At 38.5% G+C, this 19,457-nt stretch overlaps 1 protein-coding gene across 2 annotated transcripts in view; it reads left to right on the forward strand.

Annotated features, from left to right (window-relative positions):
• The window catches only part of LOC107699823 (teneurin-4-like), a 273,915-nt gene that overhangs the window by 173,233 nt on the left and 81,225 nt on the right, over positions 1 to 19,457 (forward strand). For both annotated transcript variants that reach the window (XM_016501217.1, XM_016501216.1), the window contains exons 11-15: positions 2,309 to 2,410; positions 3,770 to 3,964; positions 8,071 to 8,271; positions 15,079 to 15,264; positions 17,030 to 17,056. In XM_016501217.1, the coding sequence (XP_016356703.1) occupies positions 2,309 to 2,410; positions 3,770 to 3,964; positions 8,071 to 8,271; positions 15,079 to 15,264; positions 17,030 to 17,056 (711 nt within the window). The remainder of the gene's footprint in view (positions 1 to 2,308; positions 2,411 to 3,769; positions 3,965 to 8,070; positions 8,272 to 15,078; positions 15,265 to 17,029; positions 17,057 to 19,457) is intronic.

Raw genomic sequence — 19,457 nt, forward strand, 5'->3', positions numbered from 1 at the left:
GAAGGCGGCAACAATACTACAGGGAGAATCAAAGTTACACCTTCTTTCTTTGCGTGAACATTTGGGCGGCGTTATGCAAATCTTCCCACACAGTGACGTAGACATGTGGGGGGGGGTTTAAACGAGGCGTTTCAGGAGGGCGTGGACGAGTCTTAACTTTTATAAAGAATATCTCTTTGGGTTTTAGACTTTAGTCTTTGCAACTTTAGGGATCTTATCTATGCACGAACAGCTTGTAACACTCCAAAGAGAAAGGAAAACTTGAAATTGCATCATATGACCCCTTAAAGTTTCACCATTGACGAATTTGTCTCCACCACTTTATGGAATTATATATCTAATACAGAGGAAGCAGTTCCAATTCTCAAGCAGGGATTTTTTTTTCTTTGTGTGTGTTATAACAAGTGATGATCTGGCACAGATTTGTCTGCTTTAAAGTTTGCCTCCGTTGCAGTTGTTATCAGTCACGGAAAGTGATTCATACTTAGCATTTGGTAGTTGATCCATGTATTTATTCACTGAGCTACAGAATCCCGGGACAGATGTAGGAATGAAGTTATCAAATAAAATGTCACAAGTTCATTTGAGGGCTTTCATTGGTCATCAAGAATGATTGCAAATCACTCTATAATGAGTTTTATGTTGAAAAATAACTTGAAATTGATAAAAAAAATAAAAATAAAAAAAAGATTCTTGGCACATTCTAATGCAATTGTTGAAGTTTAGACTTCCAGTACATACTCTATTACAGACCTAATCACTGCATCCATATATTATATAGACCATTTATGCATATTTATGAACAAACTAATTAATATTCATAAGCCAAGTCTTAAATTTGTGAGTCCGCTAGATTGCTTATTTAAGATAGATATCTAAATACTTCTTGAGTGCTGTCAGTGTGTGAATATGCGATGTGTTTACCAAGAATCAAGCACCACTTCTTCACTCCAGGAGTCTGTCTAATATATCCGCAATCTGTAATAAATCCCTTTTATACTCCTGCTTGAAATCAGAAATCTTGTAATTGACATGTCGGCATTCCTTGCATTTAAATTAGCACGCTTCACTGAAGAAGGTTGTTATGTGGAATTTTCATTAGCCGTGTCACTGGATGTGTCGTGCACTCGTGTTGGCTTGTTAAGTTCCTCATTAGGCTGAAGTAAATTCATCAAGTGGCTCCACTTGAGTCCCACTTCACCTTAGACCTGCTAGCTAAGGGGCCACTCTTTATTTTATCTTATTTATGGAAAGTGTATACATTTTCTTGTACTTGATTTGTTTTAAAAAAGACCACTAGCTAGGCTAGCATGCACACATAATTTTTTTATTATTATTTTTTTTTGCTCTTATGATATGAGTTGAATTTAAAGTTGACATGTGCATTTTTGTGCCACTAGCGTTATCAAGTAAAACTGCAAATATATTGACGTTTCCCTGAACACACCCCTGTCTGCTATTGGCTCAACCAATGTGGCTCAAGGTTGGTCAAACGTATAGCCCCGCCTCAAAGCTGCCACATTGGTTGAGGCAAAGTTTCTGTCAGAATGTGTTTTGAAAGTGTTTACTTTTTTACTTTTTTTACCATGAAAAAAATGACACACTTCACCTTTAAGACCTCCATGTAAGCAATTCATGTTGTGATGCAATGCTTTAAATTAGATAGATAGATAGATAGATAGATAGATTCAACTTTATTGTCACTGTGCAGAGTACAGGTACAGAGCCAATGAAATGCAGTTAGCATCTAACCAGAAGTGCAAATAACAGAGTATATAAATAAATATAGATTATGTGTATATACATTAAGCTTTATGACATATAGTGCAAGTTATGAGGTAGGAGGTGCAGAGACCAGCTCAATGCTAATGACTGTACATACAACATAGGGTGCAAGGAAAGTATAAACAGAAGGTGCATTATACAGTGAGGTACGTAAATAGCATATGTGTACGTAAATAGCATATGTAATTAAAGTAATTTAATATTACTTATATGATATCAGCTCTGTTTTGGATCTGTTTTTCCTGCTTAGTTTCAATTAATGACCTGAGGATATAGTTTTCAGTTATGAAAGTTACAGTATGTTTTTTTTTTTTTATAGTGAACTCTTATTTTGAATGATCAAGGAAAATAACATTTTTTTGGTATGTGACCCCTTAAAAATTGAAGCAGAATATACAGTACACCAGGAAATTGAGCTTTTTACACCACGTTCTTTAGGGAAATATAAAATATATCTAGCGAGTGAAGTACTGATGAATGTGCATCCTTCTGACAAACATTGTTTTATGATGATGTTTTGCAGACGCTATCGATGACTGTCCTAGTAACTGTTTTGGAAATGGAGATTGTGTGGCCGGAAACTGCCACTGTTTTCCTGGCTTCAGAGGACCCGACTGCAGCAGGGGTGAGATTTCTGTTTACCTGCTCCTCCATTAACCTCCCTTTCTCTCTTTATTACTTTCAGTCCTTCATCCTTGCAATCTTTCTCTGTCACTCAAACATTTTCCCTTCTTTAAAAACTATAACCATGATAACTGTTGTTTTCAACTCTGTATTAGTCACAGTAAAATAAGTGATTGTAATAAATACAGTGGAATGCGAAAGTTTGGGAACCCCTTGCAGAATCTGTGGATGTCCCAATTTTTGTTATTTTGCTGAAATATAATTTTTTCCCATTTAGTACCGCCCTTCGGAAGCAACAGAAGATACGTGCATGTTTCCCGGAAGACAAATTAAGTGCAATTTACCTTGATCTTCAAATGCAAAAAGTTTTCAACCCCCGGCTCTTGATGCATCGTGTTTCCTTCTGGAGCATCAGTGAATGTTTGAACCTTTTTTAATAGTTGTGTTTGAGTCCTTCAATTGTCCTCAGTGTGAAAAGATGGATCTCAAAATCATACAGTCACTGCTGGAAAGGGTTCAAATATGCAAAAGATGCAGGAAAACTGAAGAATCTGCAGGACCTGGAGGATTTTTCTGAAGAATAGTGCTCAGTTTAACTTTTCAGAACAAACAAGGGACTCATGATCAACCATCACAAAACAAAAAAACAGTCGTGGATCATCCAGGTAACCACTCACAGTATTAAGAACCAAGGGTCCCCAAACATTTGAATGGGGTTATTTTAATAATTTCAGCAATTTTTTTGTCTTGTGGACTAAATGTAAACATATTTTATGTCAAATATCTTACTCAGGACAGTACTAAATAAAAAAATAACATGCATTTTGTATGATCTCTCTTATTTTGTTCAAATTATTCACATTTTCACAGTTTCTGCAAGGGGTTCCCAAACTTTCGCATGTCACTGTATGTCGATTTGTGTGTATGTGTGTTTGTATAAAAGTGTGTGGATTAATAAATATTAATGGACTTAATAAAATTCAATAAAAAATATTCATTTGGACATTTCAAAATGTATGCATTAGAATTTACATTATAGTTATGTAGTAACTGTAGCTTTTTTTTTTTTTTTGGCAGGCATTAAGGTAACCATTTTTCTTTTGCTCTTTCTAGTGTATTCTAGACTCTTGATCATTCACTTTTCAGAAATCCCTTGTTTATACACAAAACATCTGGATCAATATGGTCTCACTCACTTTTACCACTGTAACTTTTGCTGCAGTGGTCATATTGATTTTTACACAGACATGAGCTGCCATCTTCCTACAAGAGTCCAGCAGACCATGCAGCACAAGCAGTGTTTTTTTTTTTTAAAGCTACATTTGGCAGACCTTTTACATGTTGTGTGTACTCTTTCCAGCGTCCTGTCCAGTGCTTTGCAGTGGGAACGGTCAGTACCTTAAAGGCCGCTGCATGTGTCACAGCGGTTGGAAAGGATCCGAATGTGACATTCCTACCAACCAGTGCATCGACATTACCTGCAGCGGACATGGCACATGCATTGTGGGAACTTGCATCTGTAATCCTGGCTACAAAGGGGAGAACTGCGAAGAAGGTACCAGAAAAATAGAGGGAGAAAAATAAAAACTACTAAAGTACAGGTCAAAAGTTTGGAAAAATTCATATTTTCTAATGTTTTTGAAAGACGACTCTTATGCTCACCAAGACTGCATTTATTTAATCAAAAATACAGTTAAAAAACAGTACTGTTATTAAATATTATTACAGTTTAAAATAACTGTTTCTATTTTTCTGCAGCCATTACTTCAGTCTTTAGTGTCCTTCAAAAATCATTCTGATATGCTGACTTTATGATCAAGAAAAATTTCTTATTATTACCAAACAGTTTTTTTCTGCTTAATATTTTTGTTCAAACCATGATACATTTTTTTTTCAGGATTCTTTGATGAATAGAAATTTCAAAAGAACAGCACTTATTTAAAATAGAAATCTTTTATAACATTAAAATGCCTTTTGCTGTCACTTTTGATCCATTTTGTGTGTCCTTGCTGAATAAAAGTATTTTTGATTCTTATTTTATTCTTATTCTTTATTTTATTTATTTATTTTTTTAATCTTACCCTAAACTTACTTACACTAAACAGTTATTTTAAACTGTAATAATATTTCACTATATGGCTTTTTTTTACTTTATTTTTCATCATATAAATGCAGCTTTAGTTTGCATAAGACCCTTTTTCAAAAACATTAAAAAAAATTGTAATTAGTCCAAACATTTGACCAGTAGTGTGTGTGTGTTAGTGATGCGCGGATGAGTTAAAACGTCACCCGAATCCGCAGCTTCAAATAAATTATCCACCCGCCAACCGCCCGCACCTGTATTTTTGTCTGATTTAGATAACCGCACCCGATCATCAGATTAGGGTTCGTACGGTCATAAAAAACCTGGAAAAGTCATTGAACAGCAATTTCCAGGCCTAGAAAGTTTTGTAAAAATAAATAAACTCAAAAAGTTTTTGAAAAGTCATGAAAATCTATTTCACAATTCTCTGTATAATAGAATTATGTTTAATCAGATCCTGAATTTCGTTGCGGGATTGCGCATACATCGCATTACTCGTTCCTACTGTATATATATATTTATTTATTTATTTATTCATTTATTTAATTTTTTTGCTAGTATACTCCTACATTTTGGACAAATAAACTTTCAGCTGTTACATGTGTAGCATCGCCTGTCTCTAACCATTATACCACAATAATACTTTTGTTGTAAGGATGTCTGAGCTATTTTAGTGGCGCCGTTGCCCCTTTTAAAAAGAAAAAAATCTTTTTCACAGCATTTGTATGCACCAAATTGCACAGAAATGGAGAAAGAGGCCCTTTGTGGCCTATTTTAGTATGCATATGTCCCCTTCTGAATATTTAAGATGGGTGTACATGACCTTCGAGTTTGTAGCGGGCCCATATGTATCTGACTCGTCTCGTTATGCCTAGAAAGTTTCCTCGCTCTTTTCATGCATTATGGATACTTCTGTGGGTCAAGATCCAATAAGTTGAATTTGCTTTGAGAAGTCTGTACTGAGACTACAGCGGCCCAACGAGAGGGGCGACCAAGGCTTGAAGAGATAAGATTAAAGTAGCCATTGTGTTTGGCAGTTTTTGAAGGCTCTCATTTCCAGATGAAAAATTATCTAGCCAATTTTGACAAATGGTATGTTTTGACTCCTCTGACCCCCGGCAATTCTATTTCGGGTCTCACCGTTGGCCGTTCGAGTAAGAGAATGCCGATGCTGGCCCTTTAACGGTTCTACCTTTCTTCGCCGCGACCTTCAGGCGGTGATGATTAATTGCCAGGAGAGAGGCTCTTGTCATTTAGCCTATGATCTCTGTGCCTTGTGCCCAAACCATCTGCTAAGAGACCTGAACTCCTGCTTATCTATAGGAAAGGCCTCTCCACCCATTTGTGTCACGGTAAAGGGAGTCGGCGATGTAGTGACCCCATCCCTTCTTTCCCGTCATGTCCCAGCTGGCCTCATGTTAGCCATCTGTGAGGGCACATTCTTGGTTCATACCTTCATTTTCTAATGGATATACACTACTGTTCAAAAGTTTGGGGTCAGTAAGATTTTTTTTTTTTTTTTTTTAATTTAAAGACTTAAAAAAAAGTCTAAAGACTACAAAGAAAGTCTATTTCAAGTTAATGCTGTTCTTTTAAACCTAAAAAAAATATTTAAAAAAATGTAAAATAAATATGTAATGGTTTCATTATCTTTTTTTTTCAACAATGATAATAAAGCAGCAAATCAGCATATTAAAATAATATCTGAAGGATCATGTGACACTGAAGACTGGAGTAATGATGCTGAAAATTCAGTTTTGAAACATAGGTATAAATTATATCTTAACATAAAATGGAAATCAGTTATTTTAAATTGTAATAATTTTTCACAATATTACTGTTTTTACTGTATTTGTATCAAATAAATGCAGGCGAAATATACTTTACCAGCTTCTCCAAGTTTCATACTTTGTAATTACTTAATACACATTCCTGGTGGATCCTAATAATTCCCAATACATCAAAACTCAGATCCTATGATGGTTGTGCAAAATTCAGAATTGAAGAATTGTCTCATATCAGCTATGGAATTTGAATAGGCCACACACACATTAATTTCAATTGGAAATTGACAAGAAAGAGGAATTTACCGAATTGCAATTGAAAGAACTGAAAAGAAAAACATTTTGGGAAATCAAGTATTATTTCACCCTGGTTATTAAATATGCTAAATATATAATCCTTTCTATATAGCAATATAGTTATCTATTGACCATTTGTTTGGGTGGTCATTCATGAATTCTATCATTTGTCCATTCATGCATTCTATGAGAGAGAATATTGAATTAGGATAGTATAGAATTAACAGGAAATGTAGTGGGAGAGAATGCTACAACAGTGAAACTATTGGCTCCAACATGCATTCTATAGTATTCTATCATTTGCTTTAACATTCTATTGTCATCATTCATTTGTTCATTTTAGTATTCAATAGTTTGCTTGTTTTAGCATTCTGCTGTTCTGGCATATATTCACTCTGTCTATCTAGCATCCTGTTGTTCTATATCTACCTATAAATCTTTCAACTTTTTGACTTAAAAATGTCAAAAATCTTGACAAACATGGGTTTTCTAATTAAAATAAAGTTAAAATATCAACTTATATCATATTTACTTACATTCAAATTTAAATGGCGGTTGTGCATTGTGTTGGCTATGACAGTTCTAGTTCAGAAATTGAATTGGAATGTAAAAATAATTCTCAGTTCAGTTCTGAATGGTGCACAAATCTTCTGCCTACACCCCCCACCCCCAAATATCCTTTTTCATTAAAAAGTTTTTTTTTTTTTTTTTATGAATGAAGTTTTATTTTCACTTTAATCAATTTTTCTTTCTTTTGCGAACCTCCATCTTTAGAATATTGGTCTGGGGTGACTGATCCATAGCATATTCTTCAACGAGGATTAGAAATTAATTTAGAGTAATGTGGGTACAGGAAGATGAGCCTTTCGCCCATGGGCCATTGTAGGTGTCCTTGTTTGCATTCTGTCACGCTTGGTTTTGGGTTCACAGTAAGTGGGGGGACCACATCCAGCATCGCTTTTCAATTTAGCAGAACATGCTCCGACCGCGCCAGTCTTTTCCCCTCCCGGTACTGAGAGGAAATCTCATTACCAGCAGCTAGAGGAGTCAGAGAGAGAGCGCAACACTCTTCCCACCTGCCAGTTTACTGCACGACAGTCAATGTGGCCATTTAATTTGACCATTTGTAAATCCTATTTCTCTCAGGGTTTTTGAAAGTGTCAGACCTCCTCAGACACCGCTGGGCATGTGGCGCGCTCTCCGCTACAAGAGCTAAACCTCTAGAGTCAAATTTTTTTTTTTTGGCCTGGGATTGATGACTAAGGCTTGAGTCATACTTTGAAAGGAAGAGGAACAGCAGGGGACACTGAGCTATGAGTTTAATGTGAGCACATGCATCTGTTCAGGTTTGATCTAGTGCGCTTGTCTTTGATGATGAGTTTGGTCTGATGGGAAATGGCTTCACTGGTGTATTTTTACTTTGAATTCTGCTTCTGAATTATCTTTTGATGTGAAAATGAGTCAGTTAATACGTGCTTTGTGTTTTCTAATTTGCAGTGGACTGCCTGGACCCGGCCTGCTCAGGGAGAGGTGTCTGTGTGCGCGGAGAGTGCCATTGTTTTTTAGGCTGGGGAGGTCCTGGATGCGAGAGTCCACGTGCTTCCTGTATGGAGCAGTGCTCTGGACATGGGACCTTTTTGGCTGATACCAACACCTGTAATTGTGACCCCAACTGGACTGGTCACGACTGCTCCACAGGTCAGAACAGTGGTAGATTTTTAAAGGGGTCATATGACGTTGCTAAAAATAACATTATTTTGTGTATTTGGTGTAATAAAATGTGTTTATGCGGTTTAAGGTTAAAAAAACACATTATTTTCCACATAATGTACATTATTGTTTCTCCTCTATGCCCTGCCTTTCTGAAACACGTCGATTTTTACAAAGCTCATCGGTCTGAAAAGCGAGGTGTGCTCTGATTGGCCAGCTATCCAGTGCGTTGTGATTGGCCGAATACCTCAAGCGTGTGACGGAAATGTTACGCCCCTAACCATACTGTGATGCGTGTCCTGGCGCGACAAGACAAAACCAATAAAACCCATTACAAACGAGGCATTTGTAGCATCCAGTGGGGACATAATTACTGATTATAATGACTTATACTGTCTTTTTACGCGTTGCGTTGCATCGCGCCGCGTAAACATAAAACCATGTCTGCATTTGTGATCGGAGAAATGACAAACAATAAGCGCTACTCTACACTGCTCAAACTCGCGTTTGAGTCATCAGTGGCAAATTCTTTAAATATAAAAAACGTACTTACAGTCTGGTAGTCAGAAGCGCCAGACTGTCCTTGCAAAGTTGGAATTGCCCCACTTTATAGAAACAGACACCGGCAATGTAGGCTACTCTCCCAGGAAATAGTCCTCATCCTCCATAAAATGCTCTGCAGACATCTGAATATTTGGGTTGAACTGTTCCGGAACAGTGTTGTAAATACAACTTAACCACTGATTTCTAGTTGTGTCCTCTTTTGGAAGGCCAAACAAAATAGTTTCGCTTTCATAACGAAACACACAGCGTCTCCACGACATGACGGCGGCGGCGGCGACAACACTACAGGGAGAATCAAAGTTACGCCTTCTTTCTTTGCGTGAACATTTGGGCGGCTTTATTCAAATCTTCCCACATCGTGACGTAGACATGTGGGGGCGTGTTAGAAAGAGCCGTTTTAGGAGGGCGTGGTTGACTTTTGACTTTTATAAAGAATATCTCTTTGGATTTGAGACTTTAGAACTTTACAGATCTTCTTTATGCACCAAGAGCTTGTAACACTCCAAAGAGAAAGGAAAAATTGAAATCGCATCATATGACCCCTTTAATAGTTTTAGCTTTAATTAACAACACTGGCACCAATACAACAATACATGGCAATACATCAGATTATGAAAGTAAAATAGGTTACAAATTACAATTCAAGTTGACTTTACCTACATTAACATCTACCAACACTGAACTAAAACAAATTTTGATTTCAATAAAGCAAAGAGATTGGACTAATTCATGTAAATTTAGATTTTGTAAATTTTGAAAATTGAGTTTACAGATTGTGACACCAATTATGCTACTGAAGTTAATCAGAAACACTATTAAAACTTCTGTCTTAAAACTCTCATACTCATGAGACACAAGACAAAGAAGAATTGCAAAACTAGTGTAATGAGCCTTTCATAAAGGATAAATGTGAACACAGTAATCACAGATATATAGAAGCCCACCACTCTATAAAAAAAGGTAAACGCGACATTCAGTCTCACAATTCTGACTTTTTTTTTCTTGCAATTGTGAGTTATAAAGTCAGAATAGCATCATATAAAGTCACAACTACGTTATAAAGTCAGAATTGTGAGATAAAAAAGTCAGAATTGCAAGATATAAACTCGCAATTGAGAGAAAAAAAGTCAGAATTGTGAGAGAGAAAAAGTTGCAGTTACATTTTATATTATTTATTCTGTAGCGGAAACGGGCTTCCATGCGAATATATATATATAAAAAAAAAAATCATGCAACATTTGCACTGAATAATTACCATATTCATAGAAATATTGCTTCTTTTTGACCTTTGATAATTACTAATCATATAAGTATCTCATCCTGTACAAATACCTGCCTAATCTGATCATATCGCGTATCTGTGTCTCAGAGTGCACTATGTGCAACAGTGTTAGCATCACACTAATCTGAAAGGCAAATTGTACACCTGTGTTTTTGAATTTCTGTCTTTGTGAGCGGTTCAACACATATTTATGCGTGCCTGTGCATGAACTGATTCATGTTAAAATTTCGTAAACCCTCTAAATGAACCTTGATGCAGCTGAGCTTTGCTAATCTCCACCCACCTGTTGCCATGACAGCGGTGACTAAAGGTGTCAGGGTGTAATTTCATGCTCCACCTAATTTACCTCAATGTGATTGAGAAAACAATGTGTGCAAAGCGCTTCAGTAAACATGCAATCTTTTGCCTATAACTGGAAGTTTAAATTCAAATTTTGAAATTCTGAACACTTCAAATATATTTTTCCTTCGGAATTAAGCAGCCATTTATAAACTTGGTTGATAAAGTCACCACTGTGCCATTTCCTTTCTTTTTTTCTCATCAAGAATAGACCGTTTGGTCAAATTCTCCATGGTTTCAAAACAATTTAGACCCCTCTCCCGGTCATGCCTGACCACCTTTTCACAGAGATTTTTCCACATTCGGTCACACTAGTTAGACCTCCATCAGGAGGTGGGGGTGAAACAGCAGCGTCTGATGCAGCAAAAGTTGTTTAGCACCTCATGGCGGATGGCGAGAGCCAGATTCTGTTAAACAGCGACATGGATAGTGTGCTTTGATTTTCACTCAAGACGGTACACTGATGACTACAGTGGACATGAGTCTTTCACTTGTGGTTTAGTTAATGTGAAAGACAGACACCCTGTAATACACTAGTGCAGTTGGTTGAAAGGAGATGCACCTAAACATTTTACTAACAAAAGTAATGTTCAGCATTTGTATTTTAACATTCCGAAATATATATTAATACATATTAATGGTCAGAAGTTTGGACTCACTTACTAATTCTTTATTATGTCTAAAAATGCTACACAAATCAAAACATGTTATCTTCAAAGCAACAATCCTTTGTTTAGATTTCATCTCTGCCTTTTATCTTAACTTACTTCATGAGGTAATTCAATTTATTTATTTATTTTTAAATGGCAATTAAAAAATGATAATACCATTAAATATTATTTAGGTGTGTCTGAAATTTGGTACTTTAGTGTAGGACCAAATATATACCTATATATTATTTATTTATTTGTCAGTTTCACTAAATTACCACAAGGAAGAATGATCTTTAATTATTTTCATGTGCACCAATCAGTGTTATTTTAGCATTATTTATGTACTATTGTTTTTTATTTATTTATTTTTATTAAAATGTTGAATTAGCTTTACTTTTCTATTTTCAGTTTTCATTTCAATTTTAGTTCAATATTTTGCAATTTGGCTATGTGCTTTTGTCATTCTTATTATTATTATTTTTTTTAAATATTACTATTTAGGAATAATTTATTTTTAATTCAGTTTTATTTCTAGTTAGTCGTTTTAGTGCATACAATTATTTTCGTTAGATGCCAAGCCAACATTTCTATTTTTTTCACCTATTAATTCTCTTTTATTTCATTAATAAAATAATATCAATAAAATGTTTTCTATAGTTTTAGTTTTAGTTATTGATAATACGTTTTTTTTTTCTTCCCCTGTACCACAAGGGAGAAAACCAAATGCTATTTTACTAAACCAGTTTTGAAACGAGGACATTTATTATTGATATCTCTCCAGAAGTGCTCAAAAGCAGTGATGCAATATCGTTATTTTGGTCGCTGCTATTGTAAACACCACAAAGCTTAAAGAGATCAGAGAACTAATGGGAATTTTGCTTCAGCAAATTTTTGAAAAACAATATGAATGTGAATATGAATTTCCCTTTAATGCCAAGCAGACAGACTGACCTATTGGGTAATCCAAGAGCTTTGCTGGAAATAGCCGTTTAAAGCCTGGCTTCTCAAGCGAAAGATGCAGCATGACTAAATTATTACGAGACTTGTACTCTCCTCCACCTGCCTCTGCTTACCGATCTGAATTGCAACCACGCCAGAAAAACACCCAGCAAATTTAACACATGTATTCGTATCGATACGCTGTGAATAATGTTATTTAATTGTACTATTTTACTTTAATTTACTTCATTTACTTTAGTTTAACATGAAGTTTAAATTAAAATAAAAAAGATACAAATAATAAATAAGATAACATAACATAAGTATATTTACCTCCTGTGGCAAACATCTGGCAACCGTTTAACACTGACAAACATTTCATGTATTGCTACTGATAAACTGTGGAAAATGTGAGTTTTGGTTTGGTAAATAAAATTAAATAAAATAATGAAACGTTTTCTGCAAATTTAACACACATTAATTGTACAAGTAATGGTTCTAACAAATTTTGGGGGTAAAATAAATGTTATGCAGCAAAACTAAACGGAGATAAGGCCACTCCTAAGATGAAAATTATTTCTCTCCCCTGTTTTCCTTCTTTTTGCCTCGGTTCTCTTGGTCAGTGTTGGTAATTGAATAAGAAAGCTTTCAGCTCTAGTATGTGGGCAGTCGGGCAGCTCCACCACGTTTTGAAATGAGCTGTTGCAAACGTTCAAGATCTGCATCAATTAGTTCTCCTCCTCCATTAAAGGACGCGAGCAGGAGTTACCCAATTATTGTACAACGTTATTAGCGTCTTTGCCCTGCAGTGAAGCATTGTTGGAACAATTCGCAGATGGTATCATCCTGTCATTTGGCTGGTGTGTTACCTTTATGAGAATCGCTTTGAGGAACACTGTTATGAGAAAACGATATTCCTATAATCTAGTGAGTTGTTTTTGTGTGTATGCGAGAGAGCGAGGGGCAAAATACACTAAGCAAATTGAGAGAGGGACAATAAACGAGAGCAAGAACCAGAGGAAATGAGCAACTGTGTGTCTCCCTGACAACTTTAAGCAGCTCTGAATAAAATGCCATTAGGATGGCTCTAATTGAAATGTTGCATGTGAAATTAAGGGCATTTACATAATTTAACAAAGGCCCAGTGCTGTAATTAGCATGAGGGAAGGATTTTTTTTTTCCTTCAAGCTTTTAAATCTGGTAATGCCATGTTATGGTTTGTGCCTGAAAATACCAACTTAACTCTGTTTAATTTGTAACAATGACAAAATGCAGAGCTACATGAACATAATTGACTCATTAATGGCCTATAGGCAACCTTCTTTCTGACTCCCTTCTGCATACATTTTACAAATTAGACAACGGCACATAATCACTGTTCTATGTTTTCTAGAGGGCCGCTATTTTTATTATATTAGAGTACTTGATGCATAGCGTGTGCTAATGTTTCTTTCTTTTTTACATATCAAGATTTTACATTGTATCCACCAATAAAGCATACACCACAATAATTTTGATAAACTTTTTTTTAAATTAAATATATGTACAGTGGAGATCAGAATTAGAGAACAATCTATAAATACTTGATTTTTTTTTCTGAAATATTGTTAATCTTCATCGCTCAAAATATGAAGGAATATTAGCTGTAGGTATACCACTGTTCCACTAACATGTTTGACAAAATAACCATTTCAACAAAAACCTTTATTTTGTGGAAAACAGTGATCAAAATTAGAAAATAGTAACCACTGTAGTACGAAAGAAGATTACAACTAAAAATTTGGAGGGTTGCAGCTGTCAGACATTAGTAGGAAGTGTAGAGGCCCTTGCTTTGTATGACTTCAGCACATCTGCGGCTCCAGGACATCAGTAGGTTTTTTAGACTGCGCTGGTGTGATCTTGGATCTCTTCCATAGTTCAGTGACTGTAGTGGGTTTCTTAGTCGCCGAGGATTTTACAGAGATTTTCAATCTGGTTTAGATCTCTGGGCCGACCATTTCATTATTTTTAGTATTCTTAGCTTCAAGTAACCGATTTACCTGTTTTGCAGTGTGACGGGGTCATTGTCTTGCATGAAAGTTGCAGGCTGATTGGGAGATGCTTGCAGGGAAGGTACCGCATGTTGATGAAGGAGGTTCTGATGAACATTTGCATTCACCCTGCCATGTAGCTGAATAAGAGGCCCAACTCCTGCTGCAGAAAACATCTCCCAAATCATGACACTTCCTCCTCCACTATTCACTGACTTCTTTATGCACTTGTAAATGAAGTCTAACGTCTGGGTCTGTCAACTTCCCTAAAGTATTTCTTGTTAACTTCCCCTTATCATTTCAATTGATGTTTTGTGCTTTATGCCACACATGTTTCTGGAGCTTTTCCATTATGTCAAAATGTCAAACTCACTAGGTGTGATATGTAGTGTCAAGTGAATTAATTGGCACTTTTGGTTCACACAGCCAAACCTCCCCTATAAGCCCTCGGAGGCAGAGACCATTTTATTTTTAAAATCTCATGTGTTAGATTTAATTTGTGAACTAAATTTCAATTATTGTCTCACAAATCTTTCTTTTATAGCATTTTGTGCCATGCTGTCTCAGCTTTCACCTCATTACTTATGCAGAAAAACCGACTTAAATAATCCAGCGTGTGTCTCCATTTCTATGGGAAGTCAAAATTGGATTTTGTTCTTTGACTTTTCTTTCTTCTTTTTTTCCATTTTTGCCTACTCCCCTCCACACAAAAGGAGGAATTCCCCCCAAAAAAGAAAGGAAGAGACACTGCCCTGTTAAACCTCCCACAATCCCTGAACTCCTGCTTTGTAATGGTCTTATTAGATTTGTATTGTCCAAAGGGGATTGCCCCCTTTATGAGGTGCAGGAATTTCTTTTCACTACCCATCAGACAAGGTAGTGGAGCGTGGCCGTCCCATCACTGACAATAACTCCTGGATTTGCTTTCTCTTTACCCCCTGTCCCAACTACTATTCGGTAACACCCCTTCTTTCCCTGTGTCCCACAGAGCTGTGTGCAGCCGACTGTGGTGGACATGGCATCTGCGTGGCGGGCAACTGTCGCTGTGACGAGGGCTGGATGGGTGCTGGGTGCGAACAACGGGCTTGTCACCCACGCTGCAGCGAGCACGGGACCTGCAAAGATGGGAAGTGTGAATGCAGCCCGGGATGGAACGGAGAACACTGCACTATAGGTAAGACAGATGCGCTCGTTTATGTGTGCGTGAAGTGTCGGATGAGGGTGGGGTCGTGATGGGGGGAAGGGGCGGGCGAGGAGGTGTGAGAGAAGCATGCGTAATTGAATTTGTGCAACTCGGCATAGCATGAACAGGTTTGCTCAAGGATATGAAGCTTGTCTTCATGCATTTTAATGTGGGAATGTGCTAAGGTGTCTATTCATTTCTACTCATCATTTCCCTCCTTTCTTATTCTCTCTCGTTCCTTTCAACTAGTTCATTTTAAACACAAACATTTGCATTGCATGAGCAGAGCAGTCACTGGAAAGACATTCTTTACGTTGGGGAATTAAACTGCAAAAACATTAAAGGGGTCCTATTATGCTCTTTTACAAAGTCTTGATTTTGTTTTGGGGGTGTACTAGAACATGCTCTCATACTAGGTTGTATTTTTCACATATTTGTGAAAAAGCATAATAGGACCCCTTTAAAACATTCATTATTTTTGCAGTTGTGTACACGTGTCGGCTTTAATTTACTTTTATTTTAACTAAAAAGAAATCCACTCCAATGTGGGACCAGGGTCTACGGGGCACGGGCAGTGGGACGAGCTTGCCTACGGGGAGATGACGTGGGGTTTTAAACATGGCACAGACTGAACAGCTTTGGACGGACCTACCTTGCTTAAGAGCCTCCTGGATGTAATCCTCCATGGCCTTGCGCTCCGGGATGGACAGTGGGTATACTCTACCCTTAGGGAGTTTTGCCCCAGGCAGCAAGTCGATGGCACAGTCCCATGGCCGTTGCGGTGGAAGGCGAGTGGCTGCCTGCTTACTAAAGACATCCTGGAACGCCGCATAGTCAGATGGGACGGTCGGTGTCTCTTGCGGTTCTGGGCTTTCAACCAGGGTGGAAGCAACTTGAGCCCTGACGGGGCGTGGAAGCGGTACGGGTAGAGTGCGGAGACAGTTTCTCTGACATGACTCGCTCCAGTGAGTGATATCACAGGGTTCCCATCTGACTTCTGGAGAATGGAGGGTGAGCCAGGGGCGTCCCAGGATGATATCCACGGTGGGTCCCTCTAGTACCAGGAAGGAAATGGTTTCCTCATGCAGACTTCCGATCCTCAATCTTAGCGGCGGGGCGCGAAACTGCACCCGCCCCCGCCCTAGCGGCTTTCCCTGAATTGTCTCGGGTGAGACATAGCATTCCAACAGCAGGGATCATATATTCTCATAAGCATGTGCCATTAAAGGCAAAGTGTGACGGTCAATGATGTAATGTACAGAATGTTCGACAGATGACGTGTTGCCTCTTCACTGCAGTTTGGATTAGAGTGTGGCGGTCTCATCAGTGACATGCTCTTTCTTAATAATAATATATTTTTTAAAAATGTATATAAAAAATTACAATGTCTAACATAAGGTAGTAAGAAGAGCTTTATAATGGTTTATATATTCAGGCTTCATAGAAAGTGTTGCCAAAACATCTCACTCCTCTAATACATGTACTGATAAACTGAGACTTCACGCTACATCTTTTTTCCATCTCTCTCTTTCTCTACCCTGTCACACCATACCTTTAACTTTCTCCCAGCCTGTGATGTGGCGTGTTGCTTTTTGCATGCTATTTTCCTTGCTATAGCTTTTGCAGCCCCTGTGTTTCTGTAAACATAGAAGTCTTGAGCAACCAGCCCATGCCTCTAGCTGTCTGTGTCTTGTCATGGAAGCAGCACTGTTCAAAACCTCCCTTATATGTCCTTGTCTTTTATCTCCCCCTAAAGCTCACTATCTGGATAAGGTAGTGAAAGGTATGGCACTCCTCCTGTCCTATCTTTTCTTCCTCTCTCATGTTCTGTCGTCCATCATGTTTCCATCAGCCCATCCTTCGTAATGCTCATCTTTAGGGTTGCGCTGCTATTTTCATTCAGCCCATGCTTCATGCCACACTAACCACAGTCTTTGCTGCGTCATGCTGCTGTTGTGCCACCACATCCAATGCGCTGCTCTGCCACCTCGCCACTTAGCACCTTCACGCCCACTGAGTGGGCGGCACGAGAGCCGGAGCGTCTCCTTTGCCGCCGTATACCTGCTGTGGAACTCAAGGGGATGGATGGCCCACAGGATCCAAGGAGGGAGGGCTGGCGGAGGGTCACGGACCTTGCCAACTGGCGCCATGCATAATGGATGTTCAGTGCAGCTGTGTAGCACAGGGAGAGGGTTCTGAGAGGTGCTGAAGCGGCAGCCTAATTAAAGCATGCTATGCACCGGTGATGCCAGGGCCCCAAGCTGCCCACACCCCCTACCTGCTCCTTGTTTTTTCCTTTCTTGTCTCTGGTTTTCTTGCTCTATGAGCCCACCCCTTCCCTCCCTTTCTTCCCACACAGAGAAGCTGTGCGGCTAGCGTGAACTGCAGGGGTCGCGCGAGGCGGTTTGTGGCCCTCCGGAGCCGTTTCTGCCTGATGCGCGGGTGCACTCCACAGGGGCCTCTCTCTGAAAGGGCTGCCAATTAAGCTGAATTGCTGCCAGCAGAGCACAGATCTTTATTTATTTAGTTATTTAATAAGCATTCAGAACAGACCATTCAGACGTCTCGCCACTGCAGACTGTGCAGCTGTTTGTCTGTTTGGGTGTTTAAGGAGGAACCTGCTGTCTACTGGTCAAGCTCATTCTTTGCTTGTTAGCAAAGTATATAACTGTCACTGCCTGCCTTGTAGCGCAAAAAGATCGACCTTACACCGATGTGAGGTCAGCTGGAGGCTGTGAATGCAAATGCAACCTTGTGTTTTGTGATCTGCTTTTTTGTCACTTCCGTTGAGAGTCGAGAAAAGACAAGAAATGAGATCGTCCATTGGCCTCGTTCCATATGGTTCCCTTAGTCGTCCTCAAAGTGCACACACTGTTGACATAGCATTGTGTACTGACTGTTTAGTAGTTCTCCACTGAGAAGTGCAAAGCATCAATGATGTGTGGGTCCTGCAAAAGAGACACCCTACTGTGCACACTGGGACATGCTACTGCTCCTGATGGTCCACCTTTCTAAAGAATTTAGTTTCAGCTTGATCCAGTACACCTGCCTGGAACTTTCGAGTAAGCTAATGGACCTTGATTAACTGGTTCTGGTGTGTTTAATTGGGGTTAGCACTAAAATCTGCAGGAAGGTAGTCTGGTCTTCCAGGAGCATGTTTAGACAAGATCATGCTAGTCATGAAAATTGACATTTGGGATTCTTTACCCAAGAGTATCATAGCTCACTGTATCAGAGCATGTGCTCTTACCACTATTCTACAGCTCCATTGCTCTTTCTTATATTTGCATGACATTGTGCTGATCTGTGCAGCTATATAATTAAGTCAACATTACAGCCCACTTTCATGATGGATTCTCCATTTAGGTGTAGACTTACATGCTATGGCAAAGATTAGCGATTTTTTTTTCCTTGCGTCAGATGGTGCTAAATGTGCTAACATACATCAGTTATTGAAGCACAGCTGTCTTGGAACATTGAGCATAGCATCATGATGCACAAATCATAGATGAAAACACTGCATGCCATTCCACATTGAGCCATCTTTAGAAATGATCATGGCTTTTAGAGGCATCTCACATTTCCTTCTTATCAGGCACCCACCACCTTTCTTTCTCTATACAAACTCCCACTCTCTCTCTCCCTTCCTTTAGTATCTGTGATGTTCGAGCAGTGGCTGTGCTAACTGTCGCTGACAAAATAGGTCAGCTCAGACATCTTGGAGAGCGGCTCTTGGCTTGTGAAAAGCATGTCAGGATTTTACATTTGATTGTGCAGGGTTTCTTGCCTTTCGTCTATGTTTTCATCTTAGGAAATGGAATTGGACAGGTAGCTGATAAGTGACAGTGAGGGAGGAGGAAACAGATGACAATGACAGACATTTTACGCTGTCGTATGGAGTGTACCATGTCTGTAGGACCGTGTGCCACCTGTGCTTTCTACATCCTGTCAGCATTAACCTCCCTGCTCAAGCACAGGCCTGTGAAATCCTATTTCGAAATGTGCCATGGCATTTACATTATTGGAATTAAGCATATGGTTTGTGTTGTACCTGGTGCTTGTGGTTTCCACGTTTTAGACTAGTCTGCTATCTAAAGCTAAGGTTGTTAGTTGTATTACCCAAGAAACACTGTGATTATCCATATTGCTGTTTATCTAGTTGAGGTAATTGTTTTTTTTTTCCA

The sequence above is a fragment of the Sinocyclocheilus anshuiensis genome, unplaced genomic scaffold (assembly GCF_001515605.1).
Source record: "Sinocyclocheilus anshuiensis isolate Anshui unplaced genomic scaffold, SAMN03320099.WGS_v1.1 scaffold194, whole genome shotgun sequence".
Lineage (NCBI taxonomy): Eukaryota > Metazoa > Chordata > Actinopteri > Cypriniformes > Cyprinidae > Sinocyclocheilus > Sinocyclocheilus anshuiensis.